General features: G+C 42.5%; 1 protein-coding gene across 15 annotated transcripts in view; it reads right to left on the bottom strand.

Moving 5' to 3' along the window:
* Positions 1-20,792, bottom strand: part of IL1RAPL2 (interleukin 1 receptor accessory protein like 2) — a 366,669-nt gene that overhangs the window by 25,861 nt on the left and 320,016 nt on the right. For all 15 annotated transcript variants that reach the window (XM_086850187.1, XM_086850195.1, XM_086850200.1 and 12 more), the window contains one exon: positions 848-977. In XM_086850187.1, the coding sequence (XP_086706313.1) occupies positions 848-977 (130 nt within the window). The remainder of the gene's footprint in view (positions 1-847; positions 978-20,792) is intronic.

Below are 20,792 nucleotides of genomic sequence, written 5' to 3'. Positions count from 1 at the left end.
AATCACCTTTACAAGAAACAGAAAACTCAGACATGAGATTAAAAAAATGTGCACTGGAAAGTGAAAAGACCTTGGGTTTCTTTATAATCCATATTCATTGTATTATAATCCATATTCATTGAATCTATAGGAGCTGGGACCACCGTGCCCAGTATAACCATAACTTAGTCTTTGCTCAAAGAATTATCAGGTAATTACTGAGGAAGAGAATGAGGCACTGTCAGGTGTAAATTCCATGGAAGTTCATGGGGATACAAGTGTGTTTTCTTTACAGCGTACATCAAGTGATAACCAGCACCTGAGAAAAAGCCAAGCACAAGTTGGATATTGGACACAGCCACTCCTTTCTCTCCCTTCTGTGTTAAGCTGGGAGGAACAAAAGCTGCTTCTTGAAGGCTCTGGTTAAGGCACACTGACAGCCGTATCACACACACACAACATGTTCAGGAGAAGAGAAAAAGTGTGCTGACTGACAGGAGACCATTTATCTTCAAGATTAACAGTGGGGCTGAAATGGATGTTGTCTTGCCAAGGTGGGTCCCACAGGATGGCTGCAGTGGACAGCACCATTCCCACACAGGGCTAAAATCCACCCCTGGAACTCAGGAGATGTTCATTTACCAACCATCAGGGGAATTTGCTAACAGATTTCAGGCATATACACAAGCTACTCTGTCTTTATAGTGTACTCACTACAAAGGAGAGCGAAGAACTCACACAGTCCTGGCTCCAAGTTATCCATCACTTATCAAACAGAAAATGATTTCCACTTTCAATTAAAAACTTGTGAACCCAACAGGCTTGTGGAACATACAGTATTTTTAATAGTAAATAATCCAAAAAGTACCTGACTTCGCCTTCTCTGATGTGACCTTCTAATTCTTCTATGAATTTTTCCCCTTTCATCCAGTAGATCATGGGGCCTGATTCTCCACTGAATCCAAAGAAAGCTTTGCAGGCCACAGTCAGTGGATTTCCTGAGGACAAAAGGAAGAGAGAAGATTAGAGACTTTGTCACAGCTACTAGTGAGAAAATTATTATAAGAAATATCAACACCTCAAATAAACCTCCTTATTAAAATTTGGAGGGGGGAAAAAATAGAAAGAATAACTATAAACCATGGAAAAAAGAGTAATGTTGATTTGCATCTACTGGAAATAGCTGTAAAATAAAACTCTGAGGTTATCCATCATTTAGTTTTTCTGAGAAAAATAGTACGTGAACAATGAAAAGGTATGGAAATGGTGGCAACATAAGGTGACACCAGAATGGTTCCAAAAAGAAAGGAGTGACTTCCCTGTCAAACTCCTGGGATCTCTACCAGGACTAGAGATTTGTCCCTAAAAGGCAGGTAAATCACTGAATGATTGCTCCTTATCCACCCATAAAAAGACAGAGCAATAATTCCTCCCTCACTTAGATAGAAATCAAATGTAAATCAAACCTTGGTGAGCTGCTCAGAGAGCTTTTAAAGATTCCTAAGAAATACGTGATCCCAGTCAGCCCAACACTGATGTTACTGTCAACAGGCTTTTGGCTAAGGAGGAAACTTCAAAGCATTATTCAAGCAATAGAGTAAAGAATTCTTTCTTTCACCTCTGCAGATACTTCCAGAAAAAAGAAAATAAATCTTGGAAATTAGTCAAATTTCTTTTCTCTTCAAGAATTCAGAAGAAGGGAAGGCATAAAACAGACAAAACCCTCAGAAAAACCTCCAACAACTCAAGAACTTTTGAAGAAGCGTGTCCATTCCCTCAGTATGCACATACAGCTGCTGCATCCACTTTTCTTTGCCTGTTTTACTTCACATCAGTGCTCCAGGTTACGGAGCAGGTGTAGCATCAGCAACTTAGCTGGGAAACAGACCTCATTTAATGTCAGTGGAGACTCCTGCTGAATTTTTCAGGGCTTCAATCAAGCATGGAAAACCTCAATAATGAATTTTACTGTATTCAAAAGAAATGTTTTATTATGTCAGGTGTTCTCCTGAGGAGACTCTCTTGGCTGAAATAGAACAGGTTTACAAGGAGGGGCTAATTATTTGGAGCACACCACTTGGTTGAGCATGGGCTAATGGTTTCCCATGACTGACTTACTGTGCCTTAATCATTCACCTCTTGACTGCCCAGGAGTGGTAACTTGCTGTGTGCACACTCAGAGCATATCAGAGCTGTGTCTTCAAGTGCCTTTGCCTAAACCCCCATAGAGCTGAGTCAACTACTTGCACTTGTCTATCTATTATTTCAGTGCCCAATTTAAGACATGTCTAAAGAGTCTGATTAGTCAGGAAGCACAGCACTCCCAGTCACGGAAAAACAGTCGCCTTTAAATTGTTTCCAAGTCAAGATCCAAAATTACAAGTCCTTTTGAAACATTAGGATACAGCAAGAAAAGATTTACAGGCTGTACTTGAGTCTCTGTTTCTCAAATAGCAAAAGACAAAAATGGAAAATGTTTATCCTGAAAATGTTTTCCAGACTCTTTCATTATCTCCATATTCACAATGAACTCTGGCACCACAGCTGGCCCCTAAACACATGGAGATGCTGGCAGATTACACAACTAGCCCAGACATAAAGGGGAGAAGAAGGGGTGGGTATTCATTATCTGCACATCCCACAACACTGATAACCATCAGAGAAAGTTCAAAACTTCACTAACTAATAAAGAGTCAGAAACACTTCCAGGCAGATATTTAATTCCACTGCAAGCTCACCCAACCCTATGAGGTGCTGTGTGTCCTCCATGGATAGAGGGGACAACTGGAACCTCTGGCTATATCTACCTCACCTTTTCCCAACATGCTGAATGCCTGCATGGTGTGAGGTCTTTTGTGCTGCTTGCCTTGGAGTCATGATACACATCTTTTTAAATACCACTTGGTGATTCCTAGCATGTGGCTGCTCAGTCCATGCTTGATATTAATGGAAATAGACATTGTAGCAATGTGAAAAAGAAAAAGGATAGACAGGGCCTATCAGTTTTGACAGTATTTGCCCTTTTCCTGGCACACCATGCTGGACATTAAGTGTTACAGGCAAAATACCTTACAGAATGTGCTTTTCCTCAAACCAGCAGATTTTCACTTAAAAAACAAGCCCCAAGAAATGAAAATATTCCAAGGTGAGACTAAGATTTCTATACATGCAGAGTAAATACCCTGAGGTAATAATGTCTGGTTTGAAGAAATAAGAAGTTTTCTACACAGATAGGAAAACTTAAAAACCCCAGCTGTTGGTAGACAGCTTCTGTAATAAATAAACCCAATATAAAGCATCAGGAACCTTTACCATGACAACCTGCATGTTCTGAATGTGCCTGGGCAGATCTATTTCCTAGCTTTGCCACCAGGGAAACAAGCAAAATAAACTAATACATGAACAGGAAAATCTGGAGTGAGTTCATATTCTCAGCTCAAAGTTTGGTACTGGCAACACTTGAAAAACCCCGTAGTCCATCTCCTCTGCAAACCCATCACTGATCAGAGGGTGGCATAAACAGCTTTTTCTCAGGGAACAACTAATTTTTATCTCAGTAGCAGAATGATGCAGGTCTGGGTTGGCCTGGTCTGTCCTGGAGTGGAAAGAATTTGGGGCTTGATGATACTTCAAGGACCTGTTCGAATTCAGACTCTCACCTGCAGTGCTGATACTCCTCATGCTGGTAAGGACATCTCACTCTACTGTAGCTGTCTGAAATAGCTTCTGGTTTGTAACTCACATCACTCTTTTTGCCTCTGGAAGTGGGACACCATCAGAAAGGTAACCCTGACTTCATTGCAGAACCACCTCACCCCCCAAAATAAGCCTCCATATGGAAAAGTAAGGGAGATTTCTCCTCTCCTGGTGTATCACCACACAGCTACAGCAGCAACCTGTTACTATTGGTTTTCAGGGAACTGCAGCCAATTCCCATCCAGAAAGGAACATGGCATGTTTCACTACATTCTCCCCCAAATACCACAATACTAAAAATGAGGCTGAATTCTTTGGTCCCTAAATGTATCCTTGAATATGTGGAGAAACAGGCACTGAGCACAGAAAGTGCCCCTTTGCAGGTCCTGGCTTTAGGGCTGGCTTCAAGCCATGCAGTATCACACTGAGCCACAGTTCCAGGCAGAAGGAACCAGCAGGCAATGTGGAACTCCAACAATTCATCCTGGGTAAGGCCTAAACTTTTGCACATCATTACTGCTATTCTGCATGACCTTCAGTAGTTCCACTACTAATGGTCTTATTAAGAAATATTCCCTTGCATCATTTAATTAACAACATCAAAACTCCTAGAATGAATAGTATCCTAAAAGTTTTCCATTTACAGATGGGTTCTGTTTAGATCAGATAGACATTTCAGATGCCTTTTTACTTAATAAAATAATGAACTAATAAAAACATTTTCTGAGGAACAGAAAAAAATATTAATGAATTACTAATGAATCAACATTTAAAAGAGTGTTTGAAGAAACAAGGAAAGAAAGTAGAAAAGCTTGTTTGCAGACATCACTGAGTCTTCTGCTTTGCTGGAGTCACCTTGATATAGTGAAGGAGTTCAGCAGAAGTCCCTGCTTTAGCTTTTCTCCCTGCCTTGTCAGTCAAGCAGGCTTGTTGCAAGCTCCTAGCTGATAAGACACAACCACTGGCAGTAAAAAAATATTGCTAAATCTTAGAGTACAGTGTTCACCAGTCATTTTCACAGTAAATCTGTGTGAACTCTACCACACATCCAAACAACTTTTTTTTTTCTGGTAAAGAGAATTCCACATTAAATGCAATTATTCAAGCAAAAGAGCCTGATGGTGGTACAAGTACTGGCTAATACTGGAAAAAGGGTCTGCAAAAGAATTTAATCAGGAATGGTTCGGAATGCAGGGCCAACATGCTTTGACAGAGAATCACAAATTCTGCAGCAGTTTCTCTTGAATGAGACATGTTTTAAGCATAAAATAATTGAAGCTTAAAATACCTAAAAATTGTCCTGTCTTTTGAAAACTTAAATGCCCTCAATCCCTTGATGACTGACCAGCATGGAAGACAAAGGCTCTTCACATCTGGCTTATGCCAAGGCATTTTCAGGATTTCTTTTTTTTTTAAATGCAGATTGATAGTTTGTTCTTTTTCACTTGTTTTGCACAGGCAGGTGTATTTTGTGGCTTTGAAGCCCACATCAGAGAATATGCTTCCAGCAAATCAGACCTTCACTCATGGAGCATACCATCTCAGGGCAACCCCATCAAGCAACCAAAGTCATCTTTGTATCCCTGGGTGCTATGTTTTTTCCTACGGCTTGAAATATGAATTGTTTTTCCTCTTGAATTTTTGTGCCAGATAAATTACTGCTCTCAACAAGCCTGAACTGAAGCAGATGAGCCTTCCCAACTAGTGGCAGAACTGACTGAAAGTGCCAAAGGCCTCCTTCTGTCCTAAGCAATACCAAAAGTCAGACCTGCACAAGTTGCTAGCTGGATTTGCATCTTCCACTCCAACGCTAACTCCAGTGCTAATCCACTGCCTTCATCTACGGCAGGGCTGTGTGCTGCACACACATGGAAGGGCAGATGAGTGTGCAGTGCTGCCACCAGAAGATCATTCCATCACTCCAAGTCCTGGAGTTATCGATGTTTGCATATTGGAGCTCCTCTCTGATAATGGTGCTTGTGTCTCTTTCCCTGTAAGACTAGGAGAGAACTCTGAGTGCTGCCAAAGGAGCAGCTTCAACACATGCAGATGTTTTGCAGGCACTTCATGGGCTTTGTTTCTTTCATTTGCTGAGACAGAGGATAAGAAAGGCAGGTTACTTATCACTTCTCAGTAAGTGTGTTCTGCAGGCTGTCTGTAGAATTGAAGCTGACTTTCCAGGCAGTGAGGTTTGCAAGGCAAATCACCATGTCACTGACAAGAACATTATTGTTCTAATGTGCTTTACAAGTGCTAGAAAGTGGCCAAAGAGCAGCAGAGTGATTTAAATTCCCCTAGCAAGGCAGGCTGGGTTGTATACAACCCTGGAGTAAAGAACACATTTCCTTTTCTTTCAGAAGGACATCCTGGATAAGAAGATATGGGAGACAGAGCTTATGCCTGCAATTTATGCACAAAACAAATACCGGGGGCAACACAGACCTTGACTCATGAAAAACAATCTCTGTGTGTGGTAGCTTCTATGCAGTCAGCAGAGAATGTCAATTGTCTCCAAGTGCCTTGCAAAGACATCCTCTGAGCTGCTCTCTGTGTTGGGCAGTGACAGCAGAGCCAGCAGCAGATGGAGGGGGTGCAGCCCAGCCCAAACCATGGCCCTGGCTTGGCTGGCTGATGCTGACACCAGGCTGAGATGCTGCTGGGCATGTGAGGGTGGCCCAGCAGCAAACGGTACCCACAGCATTGCCCACTCTTGGAACCAGAGCCCAGCCCTGTGGCTGAGCTGCTAAGCACAAAAACTCTGCATAGGGCTCACCACTGTCCTAGAGTAGTCAGGAGTATTTGGCAGGGGCAGCTGAGGCTGTGCTTGGGCTTTGTTTGTGCCACCCAGCAGAGCTGATCAGCTGTTTCCCTGTCCCTTCTCAATACAGCCATGCAGTACCACTCACACATCAGGGGCTTCAGCCTCTGTTCCTCTCATCTGCTTAGGTGGCACTGAAATTCTTCACAGATTCACCCACTACTGAATTTAGGCAAACCCCCACAAAAACCACAGATACATTATCCCTTATTTTCCCTGGGCCATATCCCAGCACTACTTGATCAGAGGTTCTGTGCTTTGTTTTGCTCAACAAGATCAATAAAGACAGTGCTAATTACTGTACCAGGGCTTCTCTTCCCTCTTCTTTTACCTGGATATTCTACAGAACACAGGCCTAGCTGTGTGCTAAACCATGTTATCCCATTTAGGTAAAAATTAGGTAAGGTTAAGTTCATTAAGAACTTAATTTCATTAAGTTCAGTGACTAGTTTGAGAATTACTGTATCCAACGAAAATAAAACATACTCATACCAAATAATTTTCCCTCATTAAAAAAAAACATAATTACAGAAAATCCTATAATATTTCAAAATTCTATTCCAGCAGCCAGTAGATTCATGACTGCATATGAGCCTTCCAAACATTTGCATAATTAAAGCTCAGCCAGGAATTAATGAACTGAAAGCATTTTAAAGAAAATTAAGAAACCTGCTTGGATAGTGATAATAATTTTCTTAATAAGATACATTTATAGTGAAATCAAACCTAACTAGCTTCCAGATATTCACTTCATAACAATTCAAGAGCATGTGAAAGCACACCCATATAATATATATATTTTATTAGATATAATCTCCAGGTTTTAAAAAGAAGCCTAAAAGAAGACTAAAGGAGGTGCTCTTCCCCTAAGCAAGGCTCTGTGCTATGAGCTGCACATGCAGCCACTACAGTAATATTCTGGCAGCTGTAATAATGTGTAGGAAAAATAAATGGCAGTAGTGCATTAACTTAGAGTAAGCTGGCTCTTCACTCATATGAACTTTTTAACAAAGGCAAGTATTTGGCAATAAAAAGAAAGAGACTGGCAAAAACTTGACAAGAAAAATGCAAGAGATCTTTAGGTCTTTTTTTTTTTTTTTGTCCTCTGTAGTTTATGATCTTAATTTTAACTTTCTTTCTTGTTCTGCTCTTATTTCTTATGCCCTGAGACATCACAAAACACACAGCCATGAGATATGTGTGCTTTTCTGCCTCACTCAAGTGAGCAAATAGCATATATAAAAAGTAGGATAAAAATAACACTAACAGCAAGCAGAATTCCAAACATGAAACAAAGAAACTAAGCCTCTAGACAGTTTGTTGCCAAGAACACAAGTCAATGCATTTGCTGTCATTCCATAGAGCCCCAACTGTTGCTAATTTAAATCACACCATCATGACCCACTGCAAGGGCTGCTTGTAGGCTTGGGTATTGACTGTAGCTCCCACAGAGAAAAAAAAAACTAAGAAACACACACAAGGCCGAAATGTTGCTGATAAAAATTTATCAGATGTTCCAAAAATGAATCAATCAAAGCAAAATCACCTAGAGCAGCTTTCTTAAAAAAAAAAAAAACATCCAGAGAAACATCCCAACTGCTACCTCTCCCCCCTCACCCCACAAAAAAGTTAACCTCACCTAAATCCTGTAAAAACCTTTATCTTATTTTCAAAACTGCCTTGGGGTCAGAACTTAAAATCTTAGTCATTGAGAGCTCAGGTGTAACTAAAAGTCAAGGATTTTAGCTTTTCAGTTACACACCTACAATGAAGACAGATGCTTAGTGGATTTCCAGAAGCAGCTTGACAGCTGCCTTGTGCTGGCTTTAACTTGAGCTCAATGCTGAGGTCCTTCTGAAAATCTCATTTCTGTGCATTTTGAGGAACAGAAACATTATTTAAGAGAAATGCCCTGCAGGTACTTGGAAAATGTCCCCTTGGTGGAGGAGTTCCAAGGGCTGGGGCAGCCTGATGGCAGCAGAGCAGTGACATCCAGAATAAGGTGAAATAAGCAGACAGTGCAATGGAAAAAATCATTTCTCTCTGGCCCAGGCATGACCTCATGCCCTCACAGACATCATTTCTCCCACTGCTCTGAGAGAAGGGCAGGAATTATTCAGGGAACACTTGCTTCCTTAGATTACTGTCCCACAGTGGTAAGGAGGAACAGCCAACTCTTTCTTTGAGCTACAAAGAGATGGACCACAAAGAGATGCTCCCATTTCCTCACATCAATCTCCTGGCTAGAGGGAGAGGAGGATCCTGCCCCTCACATTGCTGTTTCTTGCCAGCTTCAGGAGTTTCCAGCTCTCCAATTCAGCTTGCCCTTGAACTGAATTTTCTATAGACATTCTTGTGTTAGGATTTTCATTTCAGAATCATACCCCTTTTTAAAGAGATACAGTGACATCTCCTTGTGCTCAGTAATTTGAGACACAATCTATCACATCAGCCATGTGCCACATTGAAAAGGACCTTGTTATTTTTTCTGTTACAGATGTGATTTACAGAAGTCAATGGCACTAATTGCCCTAAACCTATTAGCAGTGAGGACTCAGGTTTACCCTAAGCCTCTTACATTCAATTGATAGTATTCACATTAACCACATATTAAATGTAATTTTAGTTGCACAGGCATCTGTCTCATTTTTCCCTGAGTGCCAAATCATCAAGTTTGTAACTCAGAACTCCTAAATTCTGCCCCATCACTATTTTTCCCCCTGGATCTTTGCACATAGTGAAGACAAAACCCATGGTTTCAATTTCCCCATATTTTACCCCTATAATTTACCCCTATTCTCAACATTGCTGATTGGCAATAATTCAGAACACTCCAAAAAATTAAAACAAACAAGCAAACACCTCCTCCCACCCTCCGCCCCCTTCCTTGGCCCAAGCTGAAACTTCTTGCAGAGGGGAACTCTCTTTAAATTCATGGTAATAAGATACCACCTGCTTGGAGAAAAAAGTGGGAATTCCAAGACTTAGCAGAGAAATTACTTAACACCTGCAAAATTCTGCTGGATAAACAAAGAAGGAAGGATGGCCTCTGCAAGGACTAACATTGGCCTTCTGATGGCAGCAGGAAGAGGAAAGCAGTGCCTTTGGCTCACTGCAGCAGAGGAGCAGGAGCCAGCTCTGCTTTGAGAGGAGGAAACTGAAACCAGAGCAAGCTACAAATACAGAACTGTCTGGGTGGCACCAGCTTGTCCTACTTGCCACCAGCATGGGATAAGACCAAGTCCACATCTTGTGTGCTTGGGGGAAACAGGGGAAGCACAAATTCACCATAAGGTGGTTCCATTGCCTTGCAATTTCTCAGGTGGCCACATCACTTGGTTGTGGATTTCCCAAGGCTATGGCAAATGGCACTAACAGGTCATACTGTGAGATGAAAGTGGGCTCAGAGCAAGAGATCCTCGACCTCCATCTGATATGCAAATCACATGCAGGTTTAAAAAAAACTTTTTTTGAAAGAATAAAACCCCCAAAATCTATTAAATAAATAAATGTCCTTCATCTCTACCCACATCCTCCTACCAACTCTTGGGAAGAGGCCTGCCATGTCTTCTCTAGACTTGCAGGAAGATGCTATGAATTCAAGTCTGAAATCTATTGAAAAGAAGGAACTACATACCCTGCTGTGGGGAACTCGGTGTGAATTTTCATCTGTGAAAGCCTTGTTATGAGCATATTTATTCAGTGCAATCTCCTGAGAATTTTGTGTAAACCTATGTGGTTGATCTCAAAAATATCATCTCCTCTTCAAACCCAAAGGGGAATCAGGCAGCAGGGGCCCTTTGCCTACATGTGGACAGTGCTGTCAGCCCTGTTATGCACAGCAGTGACCTCCTGTCTGGCTCAAGTAAAAATTCAAGCCTGTCCTTTAGTCCAGCATCTGGACGCAGCTGTGCCAGAGCACTCGGCAACAAAGCTGGATCCCACTGAAAGCAGCTTTGATTTTATAGAGTCTTAGGGCCTCAGAATGCCCCTCGCCCCCACTCCCCCATCTTGCCCACAATGGTGTTTGGTTATAAGGCACTATCTTAGGAGCTCAGAGCAAGATCTTTAAAATGCCATCCCAAGAGAAAAAGCTTTGCTCTTCTTTATTGCTTATCTCTTTTCTTAACTGTGCTAGCGCCAAGAAGGAAATTAAACTGCTCCCTGCAAGGTCTAATGTGAAACCTTGGCCACTTCAGTGTCAAGATTGTTATTTGAGCATTCATTCTAGTGCCAGAAACCTTTACGTGGCCTTCACCTCTGCATTAACTAGAGAAGGTTACAGGTTTAATCTTCTCTCCTCTGGAAAAGCTCCTGCTAGCACTCAAAATGAAGCAAGGACCCAGGTAATTGTGATTGTCTGGAAGTGTGATGGTCTGACTGCACACAGATGGGCAGGAGGAGAGCAAAGGACTGGCCTTTAGAGACGTGCATCTGCTACCCTCCAGAGCACTGAATAAAGCTGCACCTGCAGGTGGCAACAGGCTGAGCCAAACCCCATCCTCAGCATCCTGACAATGTTTCTTTTTAGGATTTTTAAAGGGATGCTGCCTGTGTTCTCAAAAGCTCATGTACCAACTAGAGACAAATACCAACTAGAGACAAATACAGTAGAAGAAACCTGCTGTAGTCCAGAATGTATTTTCAAATTCAGAAAGACACTATTTCTCCAGCACAGGGTGACATGAACATGGCAGCACTTTGCTGTTATTTCCCACTCCAGCACCCAGGGGAATACTGACAAAGGGCTCCCAGAGCAGGGTGATACCTGTGCACAGTTGATAGCTGTCCTGGGGGGCTGTTGCTCTTTGAAGTCAGAGAGATTTTTCTTTAGGTCTTCTGCTGACTCTGCTGAGTATTAGAGACAGAAAAGGCTGTGTAAAATTTTCTCTCTGTTTGGATAATTGTCTTCCGTGCTGCCTTGTTGAGAACCAATATGTCTGAGACAATTTCTTTTATTTCTCTATCAAAACCATAACTCCTTCTTTAGCTGATTCATTCTTCTTTGGGGTAGGGATCAGAAAAAGACCGTAACTTACATTTGTCAGGAATCATTTTGACTGAACACTCCTCCCCATAGCCCTTAACTCCATAGTCAGGCCTCCTACATCTTGAATCTCCAATACTACATCTGTGTTGAGCTGGGAATGGATAGAAAGCTTCTTTTGGGTATGGTCTGTGTACTTCAGCATTCACTGAAGGCCTCTTAATATCTTGCCTTCTATGCTACATCTGCTCCATTTCAGTCCAGTATTTTTCAGAAACCATTCCCTCCACTGATCTGTGCAGGTACAGGGCAAGAGCATGAAAGCAGCACTTCCCTGGGAAGGTTAGGACAGATTTGTGCTCTGTGCTGTCTCTACCTGTGTCATTCCCCACTAAGGATAAGCTCACAGCTGAGCCCAGGGAATGAGCACAGACCTCTGCAGAACACTGTACTTTGAAAACCAGGATCCCTCAGGTAATTAACAGCCAAACAGACCCAATAACCCTCACTATTCCCAAGTGCCAAACAAATTAGCTACACAGACACTCCCACTCTGCTTCAGTCCCCCTAATGAAACCCTCTTTAAAAGTCAGCTCCACACAGAAACACAGCTCTGTTTGCAAACAATTGAGGTTTTTTTTCCCAGTGAGTTGCTGATTGTTTCTTATTTTCCCAACAGACAGAAAACACATTAATTACTTGTTATATTGACTCCTGTAGTACTAGTTTTTCAGCTCTATTAGATTTACTGACACCTACAAATTTTCTGCTGGAACTGTTGACCTTCTCAGAGAGCTCTTGCTCCCACCCACAGAAAGGTGGGGCTCAGGTGCCTTTCATACCCCTGAGCAATGATTAGTGAAACACCCAAGTGAGAATAAAAGGGACATGTTGTGGCCTCCCTAAACCCCAGCAGGGCTGCTTGCACAGCACTATGCCTACCCTGCCTGAAAGCAGTGCTGCCATTCCTAAGGCTGCCACAGTGGAGGTACTTGGCTGTGCTTCACCAAAATAAGCTCAAGCTCAGTTTCAGCAGTGCAAGCTGCTGAAGGCCACACTTCTCCAGAGAGGCTGGTAGGGGACGGCTGCTCTTCAGCTGCTGTCACTTTTGACAAGGAAGGAAAATCTGCCCCACATGCCGATGGAACAGCAAGCCCATGACTGGCAGTGAATTTGCTCTGAGCTGGGCTTGCAAGGGAAGGCACAGCCAGGGGAGTCCCATTATTGCTCCCTGGCAGGATTAGCCATGCCATGGCAGCAGCCTGCTTGTCCCTGCTGCCCACAGGCTTGGAGCAGAGCATGGGGTAGTGGATGGCTCTTGGTGATCCAGCCACCATCCCCTGCCTCCCCTGTTCACAACCCATGGACCCTGGGCCACCTGTGCTGCCACCATGCTGGGCAGCCACTCGAGCTAACACAGCTTTTTTTAATGGGTTAAAGAAACTTCAGCCTTTCTGTGCACAACCACTGCTGAAGTGGGTCTGCTCCACCAGGGGAAGAGGTCCCAAGGAGCCTCACCCCCCAACACTGCCTGCCCTACTTTTGTGGTTGGCTTTAGATGCAAAAGAGAGGAGACATGACAGGCAGTTTATGGGAGATACTGATTGCTGGCACCCTGCACTTTGCTTTTGTCATGTCAAGTCATCTGCAAGCTGCTCAGAGCCTCTGTGATGGTGCTCTTTGCTTGCTCACATGGAAATGAAGTGAAAGCCAGGCTGACGTGCACGACTGTGCAGAGAAGCAAACGCGGAGCCTGAGTAGCAATTCCACCGAAGCTGAGCCCCTGAGCCTCACCAGTGCCTGGGGAAAGTCTGTTTCACAGAGAGAAATTTCAATTTGGACAACACGAAGACAAGGTTTATGTAACCTCAAACCCAAAAGCAATCAAAAGTGTGTGAGTTGTCCAACAGAATGCTGCTGCCTGCCCTGTTTTCGTCTGTGCTTTTCCTTCCTCTGTTCCTGGCCACCCTGAGGCACTTCACAGATAATGTCACCACCCTGACAGTCACTTGCCTTTCAGTTCACAAGGCAGGGAAACCTGAGTGTCTGGCAGGGTGTAAGCAGGACTTATCTGCTGGGCCAGCAGCTTTGCCAGGGGTTGGTGGGCTGTATCAGGGACTGCAGACACCTGGAGTCTGGATCCATCCATCCATCCATCCATCCATCCATCCATCCATCCATCCACCCACAGACTCTCCCTCTGTCTCTCTTTCCTCATCTACCCCTGTAGAAAGGGAAGGTAACTTTTTTGCACAGTTGTTCCAGTACATCCCTCAACAGATGAAATATCAGCTGGGGTAACTGAGAGAAATACTGGATGTACGAAGATACTCTAAGTCATTCCAGAGCATGATGTGACCCATTTTAGCTCAATCAAAAGTATCTTAACTCCCCCACAGCCCCAAATATTTTCATTTCCAATATGCTAGATTTCTAGAAAAGTCTAGTTTTCCAGTGATGGTAAAGTATTCTCTTAATAAAATGAAAATATATCTTTACTCCCAAGTAGAAAAATACACTGTTTGCACTTTGGAACCACAGTTGAACAGAAAGGAAGAGAAGCCTTATGAGGACAGTTCACACAATAAAGCTTTTGGTTGCAAACAGACTTTGAATGGTAAGATCTCAAACACATGATAACTCTTTCAGTGAATTCAGTTTCACATAAAAACCTGAGTAGTGAGACCTGCTGTGATCACAGGTGACAGATGGAACCACTGTGAGTCATATTAGTAGCTTCCTTCCCATGCACAGACACAGAGAAGTAGTTGGCAGTTGATATTGGGTCCCTCCCAAATAAAAATGTGCTCAGATGTTTCCAACTTGAAAAAGAGGATAATGAAAATCTCCCAAAGAGACTCACTTAAAATAGAAGTTATTAAATTTTCTTTTGTTTTACACCAGATGTGCTCCAGACATGCAAACTCAGCCTCTGGAGATTTTTCTGCCTACTACAGTCTCCTAACTACTCATCAAAGTACACCAGGTAAAAATTTCCTTCCTCTACATCACTAGTCACCAATAAAACCTTCTCATTTCAATTTCTCAGACCTCTTCTTTTCCCCTGCCCTTCATATTACTGCATATCTCTGCAAAGTCTCATCTCTACAGCTTATTGCCATTGGCTAGTAATGTTGAACAAAGTGTTCAAAATTTCAAACACAAAGAGAAGAAAAATCAGTAGCACAAAAAAGAGAAAATTAACCATGGAAATCAGTCTCCCAGGGCTGGCCAGGTTCTTTAGGTTCAACACCTGAATCTGCTGCTTTACAGAAGCACAGACTCACCTGCTGCTGCTATTCTTCATTTCCTCCAGAATTTGTTACACTGCACAATCTGTTTCCAAAGAGAGGAAAAGCCCTGGGGCAGATGCCAACCTGAGCCCCCCATCTCCTGAACAGCACAAAAGTGTGCTTCTGCCCCCAAGATCTTAATCAGGCTTACCTATAGGCACATCTCCATGCCCTGCCAGGAGCCCAACATACATTCTACAATAAGCAATGATTAGGAGACATGAATCATCCCCTCAATCCTCTGTTACAGGCACACAACATGCACCTTCTTCCCCTGTTCCTATTGGAACTCCAGCAAGCTGTTCTCATACCAGGTTTTCACTTTAGGAAGCAATTTGTCAGTACAAGTGATGCTTAAATTTTAAAAGGTAGTGCTAGTGCTGAGATTTGGAATCTCAGTCCTGACTCAGGCAGACCACATCAGGCCGCTGCCTCTTTGGATTGAGGGTTGGTAGCCAAAACTCCATTTTGTTCTGATTGCTGGTATTTAAAATTTTAGTGAGTTAAAAATGGCATCTCAGGATGTCAGTCTACAGACACAGCCTGTGTTTGAGGGCACTTCTGAGAGCACCAAAGCACACAGCGCCTGGTTCATGCCTACAGCCATTTGGCTATGGGACAGAGAAGAAAGACAATAGCAATCAGGTTTTCTTTTGGGACAGAATCTCTACTTTACCTGATGTTTTTTACAGCTAGAAGGCTGCTCCTTACCATTCATCCATGCAGGAGAGCAATGAAGGGGAAAGCTTCAAAGCTTTTTTTTTTGCTTCAAGGACAGAAGCAATTGCCTGGTTCCATTGTACCACAGACTGCTTCTAGCATCTGCTTTTGGAGGCAGTGAGGAAAAGCATGCTTGGCTGCATTGTTGGATGATTAGCAGCTACTGTCTTTCCTAAGGAGCATCCACCTACTCTGTGAAATGCAATTTCTCCTTAGAGCAAGATGTCCAGCCTCAGAGGACCTGGTTTTATACTTTGGTCCTAGTCTTGCAGAACAATTCACTGTTCCTTACTTCTTGTCCCAAGTAAACTCATGCTTTTACCCTAGAGCAGTACACAGATAATAGATTTAGCTAGCAAATCCCTCAATCCTTTAAATGATGCCTTGCAGAATTTTATTTTCTTAAAAAGAAAAGATAAAGTTACATGAGAAAAGTCTCACTCCTACTAATACTTACAAACTAGATGCTACATGCTTCAGAAGATTTGAAGGTTACCATCTAAGGAATGCATTTCCCAGGTTAGGGTGCTAGGCATGATACCACTCTACAATTTTGAAAAAACACTTAGTGTGTTTTTTTATTTATTCACCTTGTATTTTGCAAGAAAGCAAATATTTGAACTTTATTTGTCTCAACACTGGGGTATTCTGCACATTCCCCGTGTCAGCAGTGGAAGGACACTCACTGGTGTTGCATATTATCTTGCTTATTTACTTAAACAACTATAGATAGAGCAACCCTATTAGTGCTGTGCTTTATGAGATGCTGACCCAAATTTACCACATTGAGGTGTAAAATGTGCAGTTACAGACTGTGAAACTACACAATGGATAGAGAACAAGGATTGAACACGATAATGCTCAGGTTGATCCAAGAACAGAGGTCTTAGAAATCTGCAGGAGTCTACCACATAGCATGCTGCCTCTCTAAGCCAATATGATTCAGGCTGAAAGCTGAATCTCTCTCCTGCTATTTAATTCTGTGTGGTTTTACTAACAACAAGGAGTTTACTTGTCTAATGCTGGTTTGCTCCTCTGATAGCTGCACTGGGCTCTCTGCAGGCATCAGAGGTTTTTAAGGCTAGAACAGATCATCAAAACCATCTCTCCCTACCCCTGCTCATAAAGGTGTTACTGACCCTTACCCTGTGTCCATTACCTAGTGCTTTGCTCAGAATGCATTTGGAAAGAGGCTGACTGTCTGGAAGTCTAGGAATGGGAAATGGTCTGGGACCTCTGATCCACTGCTCAGAAAAGCTCTGGTATAACGCTGAAGACACAAAGAGAGCAGTGTTCCCTCAGCAGCCATCTACCCTCCTCTTCTGTGGGCTGGCTGATAGCCTTGTGCACCCTTTGGCACCACAGCAGGGACCAGCACCTCATTTTCAGAAGCTTGCAAGTAGCACTTCTGTACCATCCTCCCCAGAAGCAAAGAGAACACCAGATTAATAAGGTAAGCAAATGGAAACCTCCTACCTTATTTTTATCTGCTCCTGGAGAAAATACTTATGTGACAAAGTATTTTTAAAGTAGCAGTTAGGAAGGTATAAGCTATCTGCAGTCCCTATATTTGATAGTAAATGTATTTTGAAAGATAGCTACAGCTACATACTTGGACATCTAATATCAAAAGACCCTGTCCAGTTCCCAGGAGAGACTTGCAAATCTGGAAAATCTCAGCACAGCTGGAAGGCCTTGATCAAGAGAGAACATCATGGTGACAGGAAGGCTTCTGTCAGGATCAATTTACTTTAGCAAAATGTATTTAAGAAGCCTTGTAGAAAATATTATCCTGTTATAGATAGCTCTGGCTATGCCAGAGAGTCTTTTGCATATACTTCCCCAAGGCAAGAAGGGTTTATGACTTCTTTGTCCTCAGTAAAATAAAAATTGCACTCAACATCCTTCTCTCCTTTAGAATCCCCCCCTTCTGTATGCTGCCCCTAACCCACCTTAAAATAAAATTTTGGCAGAGTCATCTATCACTATGAATATAAGAGCAGATATTTCATGAAACTTAAAAAAAGTAATATCCATATTCTTTGCACAAACATAAAACATGATAGATATGGATTGGTTGCCATTCTTTATGAATCTGCTTAGAGCCCCAGTGGATATAAATTATGGTAAAGGGCAAACTACAAGTTCTACATGACTTGGCTTGTAGTAATGAGAAACTAACCCTGCACAGAGCACGTCACCAGATGACATACTGCTTCTTGTAGTTATCGTTAGTATCCATCAACTTCTTGTTGGGGGAATTCTTCCTGCACTTACCCTGTTTGTCAGAGCCCTTGCTAACAATCCAAGCAGTTATGCTGTTCAGTCAAATCCACAGCCAGTGACCAGTTATAATGATCCTTGTTTTCTGAAAACTTACTTGGTTTCAAGAAAGGAAGAAAAGGATCTTAGTGCTTTTACGGTATGTCTAATTTCTGTCACTCTAGCCTCTTGCAGAGGTCTTCAAGTCCAGGAAAACTAGTTTTGTCCTTCTTGACACATCTGTGCCTTTTGCTATGTATGGCAGCAATGCTTTTATCACAGTGAGAAGTCAGAATGCCAGGCTCCAATTCAATATCTGGGTACTGACGTGCAGTCTAACAGAAACTTACCTAAAACTTAAAAGCAAGCAGCAAAAATATTCTCATTCAGAGAGAGCATGGCCTATGTGCCAACTACCCCTGCTTTGAGAGATCCTCCTCTTCTCACAAGACTGAGGAAAACAAGCTATTGCAATGTTTTGACCTGCTTTAGTCTTCCTATCTTCCATGCTTCCTATGATGAGCAAAGGGCTGTTATTTCACCTCTTCAGAAGAGCCAGAGCATTGGTGTCACTGTTTTCCTAGCTGCTACAAAACTTTCACAGAGACTTTTATCAACAGGAACCTCCATCTGGTGGTGGTGGGGGTCATTTTGCACATAGATATTTAAACACCATCCACATTCCAGGGTTCATTCTGGACACAAATGTCCACAGTGCTGGCCCCAAGAGGAAAAGTGAAAGTGTTACACTGAGGTAAACTTGATGTGATTAAGTCTGTTGGCTTCAGCAAGGGTATCCAAATGACAGAAGGGATTAAAAGGGATAGCAGCAGGCAGGCAGGCAGTGGTAGTGCAGGCTGCTGCTAAGGTTGCTTTGTGACCTCAGGGAGGAAGAGCTGCTCAGCACACAACTGCTTATTGCTTATCTTAATGATATCAGCCAGAACCACACTGGCTTTTGATGTTTACTGCAAGAAAAAACACAAGACAGTAGAACTTCAAAGGGGACTAAAAATCTCAAGTGGAGACCAAGAGCCATGATCCTGTCTTCAGTGCACTCCGAAAATTCTCTCTCAAACCAGAACAACTTCATGCTACAATGACAGCATCTGATTTGGTTTATAGTACAGTTTATAGAGCACACAGAACAGGCTGGGGTCATTTTTCCCATTTTCAAGTCTTAATGAACTTCTCAAATTGAAAAGCTGAAAAACAAATCATTGTGTCCAAAGCAGGGAACAGGGGGAAGAGGCAGTTTAGGACAACACCATGCCTAGATCCTCCCTTGATGCTCTTAGGTACCTCCAACATGCCCCTTTATCCTTCACCCACTTTACCAACCCAGCCAGAGTTTCAGGCTCCAGCTGAAAGGCAGAAACAATTTTGCTTTAAATCATATTCTCTGCTGAGAAGCCAATGATGCTGAAGCTTCAGAAGATGGAAAAGTGCCAGTCCCTGCTCTTGGGATTGCATTATGGGACCCCAACGTATGTTTTGCATAGACTGGTGCTCTAATGCTTGGCCTCCTTTTGGTACAGATCTAGAGGAGAATTCCTGGCTTTATCCTGTTGGTTATGGAGAAAACTGAAGTTCAGTGATCTAATTCTAGTATGATGAAGTGTCCAACAATGCCTGAAGACTGTTCTGGCATTTAGATATATATTAAAACTCTCTCATGCATTTCTGGAGCCTGACTTCTGTTTTAACTCTTTGGGTTGTCAGTGACAGAAAAGAGTAGCACATGTTTCAGTTCCCTTCAAGAAGTACAGTTGGCAGGGAATCAGATCAGGTGCTCTCAGCTTGATGCAGGACGAGGAATCTAAGGAAAGCATCATGACTGATCCCTCTCTCTTCATTGCTAGACTGGGTGGCTGAGAAGTCCTAGAAGGACTCATGCACAGGCAGTAGGGGTTGGAAAAATGATGGAAACCACCTCCACTGAAGTTTATTGATTTACTGATTGATTTACTGTCCAATCCAAACTGGAATTTTTTGGACATACTTATTAGAATGCCCACCAAGCTGTTTTCTGAAAAGACTCTAGTTCTTAAATACTGGTGTAGTATTTCTTACAGGCCCAGGGAAAAACCACAACTCTACAGGGACCAGATGGGCATCTGAGTGTCAGGGAAGGAAAACTTGGCCCTTCTTCCTGTGCTTTCAGAACAGCTCCTGCAGTGTATATTGCTTCTATGAGACATATATCTGCTTCCAAGAAGTTTCACTAAAGCACTATATGGGAATATATTGATCAGTGGACATTTACAATGTTGTCAGTCCAAGAGAAGATGACTCTAGATCAATTATTATATTGGGTATTACTTACGAATGTCAGAGGCATTACTTAGGAAATTGATCTTGACTTTATGAAATTTAAAGATCAATAGAAACCAGAAAACAATTAGCAGGCTGTTAGTAAGGCACTGATACTCTCATAGACAGTTCTCTGGGAATTTATGTACTCACAGAAACACATGCTGTGTTTACACACCTGACACCTATGGGCTATCTATACCCTCACCAGACGTTTGATGCTCTCACTGACTTGCACAGCTGCTCCAGAGTCTCATCCCTTCTGTGATTTCGACCCACCACTACTATTATTATCTCAGTGCCATCATAATCTTGTACATGTTCTCCTTGGGTCACACAGGGGTGCACCAGCAGCACTCAGCAGCTTGCTTTCTTTACAATTTATTAAGAAAATTGAGCTGGTTAGTCACTAGGAGACAAAAAAAAAAAGAAAAAAAAGAGAGAATTCTAGATTGTTGTTTTTCCAAAACACAAAATAATACCAAATATCTTTGTGTTAGTGTCCTGAACTAATTCTTCTGAAGTATAAAGGAGTCTGGGAAAGCACAGTACTTCTCATTCAATTGCCTTCAGAACTTTTGCCTTTCAAAACTGAGCTTTGCAATCAGAACCCTATCACGACCCACAGGAAAGAAAATGGTTGTTTTGTCACATCATTTACAGATGTCATTTTAAACCTCTGTTGCTTCCCTGGTAGGAAGGGTTTGAGTAAGCACAAAGTTGT

The sequence above is a fragment of the Cyanistes caeruleus genome, chromosome 14 (genome assembly GCF_971803275.1).
Source record: "Cyanistes caeruleus chromosome 14, bCyaCae1.hap1.1, whole genome shotgun sequence".
NCBI lineage: Eukaryota > Metazoa > Chordata > Aves > Passeriformes > Paridae > Cyanistes > Cyanistes caeruleus.
Note: the sequence above shows the minus strand (reverse complement) of the source record. Positions and strands in the feature narration are given on the sequence as shown.